Here is a 7,858-nt window from a genome sequence, read left to right as displayed (position 1 = left end):
TATCTCTTTAAGTACACCAGTGACCAGAAACAGCAGGACATTCTTCAATGACAGGATGAGGAGGTGAAACTGCCAGGGATGAGAAAGACAGGAAAAGCAGAAGGTATAAAAGATAAATGCTGGGTTGGGGATATCTTGCACAAGCTATTTCCTATGCCAAGTTAGCTTCTTGGGAAAAATAGCATCTTAGCTGGGCTGTGGTAGTGAACACCTTTGATCCCATCACTCAGCTCAGAAGGCAGAGGCAGATGGATGGATCTCTGTGACTTCAAGGCCAGCATAGTATACACAGAGAGTTACAGGGCAGGCTACAAAAACACAGAGAAACCTTGTCTCAAGAAACCAAAAAAAAAAAAAAAAAAGAAAGAAAGAAAAATACTATCTAAGACTATCTTGTATACTACTTTCAGGGATAAATGGAAGGGAATGGGGACCTTCTATGAAATCACTAGAAAGTCAGTGGGACAAACTCAGGGAGGAGGCTAATCAAACAATGCTGCACAAGGAGAACACAGGTTATCTCAAGATCATTACTGAATAACTCCATAGTGGCCTTGGGACCAACAACCATAGCTCCAGGTGGTGGGAAGAGTTGGGTTCTCAGGATCTGAAGAAGCCTTGACCCCAGACCATTACCAGAACTCCCAAGCATATTCCTGGTTTTAGAGAAGGAGCTGTTTTATTGTCAATACATAAAACCCTTAGAGAAATTTCCCAATGTCTAGGCCCTAGGCTATTATGAGTTCTCCCAAGAATGTTCCTCTTCCCTGCTTGAGGGCCTAAACAAAAGCTTTGCTTGATCAGGCCAGTCCTTAACCCAACAGTGTTTTATTTTTCAAACAGTTGTCACTTGGTGTCATATTGCCCATCTGCCAAAGCTATGCTTTTCTCCAGAAGAAAACTGGAACTTTATGACACACCAGGACTTAAGGTTAGGTGTGACCCTGCAATGATTCCTTGAGCAGCTTGCTAGAGGCCTTTTCGTTGATTTAGTTTTGGGCCTAGAGGCTGGTTATAAATCAGGGGTGGCTCCTTTGTAATAGCTTGTAGCCAAACATCTGAACAATCCCAGTGAGAAAATGTGTGTCCTAGCATCCTAATCTCTAACCAGCCTGGTTAGCATATACTTACTTATCTTTGGGTTGTTTTAGAGGTAGTCCTCCCTCTGCTAAATTCTACTTTGTAAGACTTTACTATCTACTAAACATAGGGTAAATCCTTTATATCACCAATTCTACTCTTCTACATCACTGCTTTGTAGTGGAGATGCCTTTTACAACCTCCACAAAATTGATTACAAATGGAACTTACAGGTTACATGCAAAGTGCAGACCATCTAGAAGATACTGGAAAAATCTAGGCCTCTCCGAGTTTAGCAACCCGATTTCCAAGGATGCATTAAAAGCATGTTGAAGCTGACTAGAAAGATGTTTCTACACACAGCTCCCTGCTCCCTATGCTCTGAGCAGATTTAGCCCACAGAGCAAAGTTATTCAGGCCTGCGCTTGAGTCCAGGGAGTTGTAAGGACCACGAGGGACCCCACTGAACAGGGAATCTGGCTGCAGGTTCCAACCCAGATCCTGGGAAGACCCACCACACTGGATCCAGTACCTCACCTCCTTCCCATCCAGGAACAGAAGCGCGCCCCCCCCCCACTTACCATGTTGTGGTTTCCCAGCTCACCCAAGCTCTCCACTCAGCTCCCTGTAGCAGCAATGGCAGCACAGCAAAACAACAGCCAAAAAAAAAAAAAAAAAAAAAAAAAAGCCTGTGCCAGCTCATCTTCAAAGGCAGTACTGGAAGGACCCTGCACCACTCTGGAGGCAGCTGGCCTGGAGGGCCTGACTAGCTAGTGAGGCCTGAGTGACAAGAGCACTTCCCTTAGGGTTACACTGTGCATCAACTACAGCACAAGCTGTACTTTCTGGCCATGCATAACCCACACAGAGACTTTTTCCAGGTCTGCAGAGATACACTTTTCAACAGCACTTGCCCCTGGATCTAATAGCAGACCCTATTATGTTCCTGCTCCTCATAGGCACTTCTTCCTCCTGGACACTACGTGGCCAGTCAGCTTACTCAATGTGGAGTGGAGTGATTCCCCTCTCCCGGGTGGACAGATGACCAGATTATTAAAAACTAGACAACTTTTAGGACACAAAAGATATTTGTTCTGTGACTGCATGGTGAGGTCACTGCATGCGATTTTAACCCAGCTGTCACACGGACTTCAGACAACCATGAGAGAAAAGCAGAAATCAGATCACTAGCAAGATAACCGGGCTTTCTAGACACCCCCCCCAAAAGGCTGACCGATGGGGTCCATTGCTTTAGGCTTTTTATTCATTAAATTCAGGTCAAATTCTTGACTAATGAATAATAGTGAAAAGTATAGTCTTCATGGCAAATACATGAAAAACCAAAAGAAAAACAAAATCCAGCTGTATTAGTCAAGGTCCTCTACTGGAACACAACTATAGAATAAATCTACGTATATAGAAAGTGAATCTGCTAAAATGTCTCACCGGCTATGGTCCAGCTCAGACAATGGCTATCAAGATATCTCTTCCCTTGCTCTCCTTTTCTATCCTTCCTGACCCCTCATGTTCTCCTCTCCTCTCCCTTCTCCCCTCTTCCCTGAGACACAGTCCTGGAATCCAGTTGTAGAGAGGGAGGAGTGATGAGCAAAGGGGTCAAGACCATGTTGGGGAAACCCACAGAAACAGTTGACCTGAACAAGGGGGAGCTCATAGACTATAGATTGGCAGCTGTCTCTGGGGCTACTGGCCAGGGAACCAGCATTTATCCCTAGTGCATGAACTGGCTTTTTGGAGCCCATTCCCTATAGAGGAATACAGGGAGGAGGGCCTCAGTCCTGTTCCAAATGACTGACAGACATTTATGATTCCCCTATGAGAGGCTTCACCCTCTCTAAGAAGTGGATGGGGGAAAAATGGTGGGGAAAGTGGGAGGGCTGGAGGGAGAGGGAATTGGGACTGGTATGTAAAATAAGGTTGTTTTTAATTTAAACAAAAAAATTATTTTAAAAAAGAAACAAAAAACCCCACACTAAAAATATCATCTAACAAATAAAATTTTGTCCATTTATCTTGATCCTTTCTATTCTCTCTACTCAATACTTGACCATTTGCAAATATATTTTAAATGGATTACAGAAGTGTAAAATATGTTTCTTTGTTTTATATTAGTGTACTTGTTACCAACCAAAATGTTTACACAGACATATAAAACAAGATCAACTATATTAAGTGTTCCAGAAGACAAGTAAAATTAAGCTGGAAATGACAAAAACTTACTGGACTGTTACTTCACATCTCTTGGTACAATAACTATTAGCTTATTTTTTATTCTCAGCAACACAGTGGCATATTCATTTATTTATTCCTGAAGGGAATAATCAAGCTGTATTATTTCTCAACTTCTTTAAGCTTTCTTGGATTTAAGACTTGGTCAAGACAAGGACAATGCATTTAGTAATACCTGATTTGTATTCTGGAATGAAATGTATATGTTTTACCCCCATCCAGGACCCAGCCTATGGAATGCAACAGAGTGATAATAAGAGTGAAAACACTTCTATGAGATCTAATTTGCACAGCTCCTCTTCAGTCATTAAACTCAAGCTGAAAGATGCTCTTAGTAGAGACTAGTGATTTAATTCACACAGCCATCTCTTAATATGAAAGAAACTGCCAGGCTTTTCATAACCTTGTACCAGACACAGGTCCATTTAACCTTCCTAATTCAGACATAGGTAACATTACAATCAAATCACAGGTAATTCGGAAGTGGGAGAGGTTAACTGGCTTTCCTAACTTCACAATGGTGGAGCAAGAAAAAGAAGCATGAAGTGAGACTAGACTCCCATACAGATGATGCCCCCCAACCCCAACAGAGAATGTCTCCCTCACACATAGCTCAGTAGGCTGTCTATGCTCATAACTGGCGAATCAGTGTGAGCTCACATTTTGGGCTCGCTTGTTATTCTTGTCCCTATTACCCCATGAAAACACATCTCTTTGATGTAAGAAATTTAAAAAATAACTTTGTATAAAATTTGTGTTTTTATAATATATGCTTTCTACTCAATGTCAAAATACTTAAAAATCAAATACAAAAAGTACACCACCCCCACCCCAAAGACTTTACATTCTGTGTCCACTGATAATGAAAATGAGAGGTAAGGAGAGTATTGTGTCCAGGACTATAACTTAATAATTCAAAATTCAAACCCAGTTCTAACTTTTTGTAGAAAAATTGAGGTATTCTTTTGGAAAAAATATTAAAAAAACAGGCTTTATGAAAATCAAAATACATTAGACAAATGGGGTGTTAGGGATTTAGTCTATAAAGAATTAAGCTACATTCACTTCCAAGCCTGCTGAAATCTAAAATTGTGTTTCTATAATTATTAATAAAATGTTTTAAGAAAAAGAAAATATATGAAATATTAGTTGTAGCTTCTGATTTTGTTTAGAGAATTAGTCATGTGGCAAACTTCTGAAAAATACATATTAAAGGTAACAATTAAGCAATCATATTTTTATTACTTTATTTTAGAAAAACAAAGGTGTGCAATTGATGCCACAGGGCAGATTATCACAATTCAACAAGTTAGTAGCAATAGAGACTTTCAAAACCTTTATAGCTAATTCCAAACTAGAAAATATTTTGCTCATTCTTGGGAACATTCAGAAAAAATATAAATTTGTAAAAATAAATGGCAAACTCAGTCCCTCCACTTAAATATTATATCTCACACTGGCTTAACAATTTCTGCATAAGAATAGCTGAGTCATTTTCCCGTCCATTTCATCAGGAAACACTGATGAAAACATTTTAAAAGCAAGAGCTACCAACTCAAAATATTAGAAACATCATGGACAATAAAACTGACTAAACATACACAACAGACACAATTGCTCAAGCTCTTCAAAAGTCATTTTCCATCACCTTGATTCAATTGGCATTTATAAACCAGGTCCCAGAAGTCCTTTAAAGTGAGGAAGAAAACAAAACTTATACATCTAATAAATTTCAAACAATACAAGATACAAAAATATTGATGTACACAACAAAGAAGGATTTCAGACAGAGATGGTAAGGATGCTGGACTAAGTATGAACATTCTCTAGAATACTCTTAAAATGTTGTTTGAGCACCAAACAGATAAATTTTTGAATTTCAGAAATCAGAACTTTACACATCAAAGAAAAGGAGGACTTCAATTTCCTGAAAGGATTGTTGTGGGTATTTAACCATGGGGCTTCCCATTGAATTAGAGGCTCAGTCTTTTCCTAGATTATGAAGAGAGCTGCCTCGATTCTAAAGCTCTCCTAATAAGCAAACAGCATTTAGAATGGTAACACATTAAAAAGCATATGAGTAAACAAACTTTAAATTTTGTTATATGAGCAACCTGACAATGCAGATGAAAATATCCTCAAGAATAAGCAAAAAGTAGAAGTTTAGTACAAAAAGAAATAAAAGTATTTACTTACAAAGCACTTACACACTTTGGGCTTTTTTTTCCCTCAATGAACACATTTTACAAGTACAAACAGAATGAGGATCAGTATAAAGTTGTCTCACAACAGAGAACCAAAGCACTGGTTCATAATGTATTGCAAACAAATAAACAAAACCAGAAAACAAAATACAAAAAACTACCTCTGTGTTTCTGTTTACTGATAGAAAGCTGTGCTTTTTCTTTTTTCCTACTGAGAACCTATTTACAAGTTATGATTGATAAGACAAAATACACATAACATTTGATAGTGGTGACATGAATAAAATATTATCAGTGGTACTTCCTATTTCATCATGTCTCTCTCCTTACCATACAGTATCATGAATGAGTCATCTATATGCACTTCAAGTCTTTCCTCCTGCCAAAAAAACTTGACCATTGGGACAACTATCATGAACCTTCCCAAAGAGTCTTCTTTATTCTTTGGAGGAGTTTGCTTGTCACAGCAACTATTAACAGTGTGTCTCCAATTTCCATTTGAAAGTATTCTTTTATCTTCTGAAATTCCCCGTGACTGTATATTTATACCATTATCAAAAAAGGTAATGATGGGTGATTAAGTATTAAAAACGGATGTTTTAAGTATGTTTTTAATTATGAAAAGAACACCTGGACACAAACTATGAATAACAATTCCCTGGCTCTACAAACACAGTTTCAATTCAGTGCTGATTAGTATTGTGTCAGAAACCAGAAGCTTCCCCTGGTAACCAAAGCAGAAGCCCTAAGTAACATCAGTGTTAGAACTGCCAGTCACATTTGCAAATGCTCATCAAATCCTTACAATAAACCCATAAACTACTCAGCAAATAGCCACCTAAACATTATCTAATAAAAATTCTGAAATTAGCTAAAATGAAGGCCTCAGAATTAACTACTGTGTAGGAAACATGTTATCACAAAATACCCACTCATAGACACAACTGCATTATGATGAAAGATGAGAGGTCATGACTGTCATGGAGGCAAAGCTGAGAGGCTAGAGAAGGGAACATGGATCTCTCCCTTTGTTCATGACATCTGAGTTTAATGAGCTGATTCTATCACTGACATGACATGGCCTCCCACTCTAGAGGTGTGGCAGTAAATTTTAAATTATTAGTTTACATATCATAAAAACATGATTTATGTTACTTCTGAAAACATTCTTAACTAATAGAAATTTTAGAAGTAATGTCAAACTATAAACTAAAAATAAAGCAGAACAAAATACTAGGCTGCTTTGGCTAAAAGTGAGGTGTACTAAGAGGGCCTCTCCTTCCTGCAGTGATGGACAGTGTGCCCTGCTAAGCAGCATAAGGCAGGGACTAAGGTCACCACTCTCTGCATACCCTGGTCATTTTGCAAAGGTCAATTACAAGATTCTTGTCCCAATTCATGGGACCATAGCCAATCTCATAATAATGCAACTGAATATAAGTAAAAAAGTAACATTTCTCCTTTAAAAACAGATAGTAAAATAAAATCACTATGCTATATAAAAACCACACTATTTTTAAACTCAGAATCTTAAACTTTATACATGGAAAAGCTACTAGTTTCTCTTAAAACATCTAAAGTTTAAAGACTTAATTTGTTTATATAAATTTTATCCAAAATACGATAATTGATATAGTAGGTGAAAGTACTATTTCTCTTTGCTAATCCTCGTATCTTCCACCGCAATGGTCAAGTTAACATTCTGTCAAGTTTTTAACTTTGTCACAAAAACATGCACACAGGAGTGTGCACACAATGGGCAAGGTAAATGATAAAATGATCTGGCTTTGTTTCGGACAAACTCTTCATCTCTCTGCTCCAAATATCTTCCCACTTACGGAAGGATTACTTTATTTCATGCAGTTGTTATTAGCAAAATACAAGTAACATGTTCTCTTCTGTAAATAGATCATGATTAAATCTCTAAATTCAATAAATACTCTTTAATAATCTGAAATCCTATCAAATATGTTTTTGTCTGTGAAGTTTCAATCTTTCTTCTTTTCTAATACATCCTTGGGCTCTTGCACAGTAGGCTCTTGAGATCCTCCACTGATGGACTCCTGCTCTTTGCTCTCTCCTATCTGCTCCTGATTTTCCATTTCGCTTTTGGAGATTTCATATCGCTCTTCTATATAGCCTCCATCTGTGTCAGCTGTGTAGATTCCATAGCACATGATGCTGATGACACCAAGTGGCAGGCCGAAGAGAAAGCAACCCATAAGTGGAGAGCTCTTGAATATAGACTGTGGGGAGAGATTCAGTTGCACTTGAACAGAATTCTGACATACAAAGCAGGATTTAAATTTATGCCACAACAGATTTTC

The 7,858-nt window shown here is 38.1% G+C and overlaps 1 protein-coding gene across 1 annotated transcript in view; it reads right to left on the bottom strand.

Annotated features, from left to right (window-relative positions):
- Positions 1 to 4,560: 4,560 nt before the first annotated feature.
- Tmx3 (thioredoxin related transmembrane protein 3) overlaps positions 4,561 to 7,858 on the bottom strand; it is a 29,903-nt gene continuing 26,605 nt past the window's right edge. The window contains exon 16 of the mRNA XM_005065419.4: positions 4,561 to 7,777. Within this exon, the coding sequence (XP_005065476.3) occupies positions 7,520 to 7,777 (258 nt within the window). The 3' untranslated portion in view covers positions 4,561 to 7,519. The remainder of the gene's footprint in view (positions 7,778 to 7,858) is intronic.

The sequence above is a fragment of the Mesocricetus auratus genome, unplaced genomic scaffold (genome assembly GCF_017639785.1).
Source record: "Mesocricetus auratus isolate SY011 unplaced genomic scaffold, BCM_Maur_2.0 Super-Scaffold_100015, whole genome shotgun sequence".
Taxonomy (NCBI): Eukaryota; Metazoa; Chordata; class Mammalia; order Rodentia; family Cricetidae; genus Mesocricetus; species Mesocricetus auratus.
Note: the sequence above shows the minus strand (reverse complement) of the source record. Positions and strands in the feature narration are given on the sequence as shown.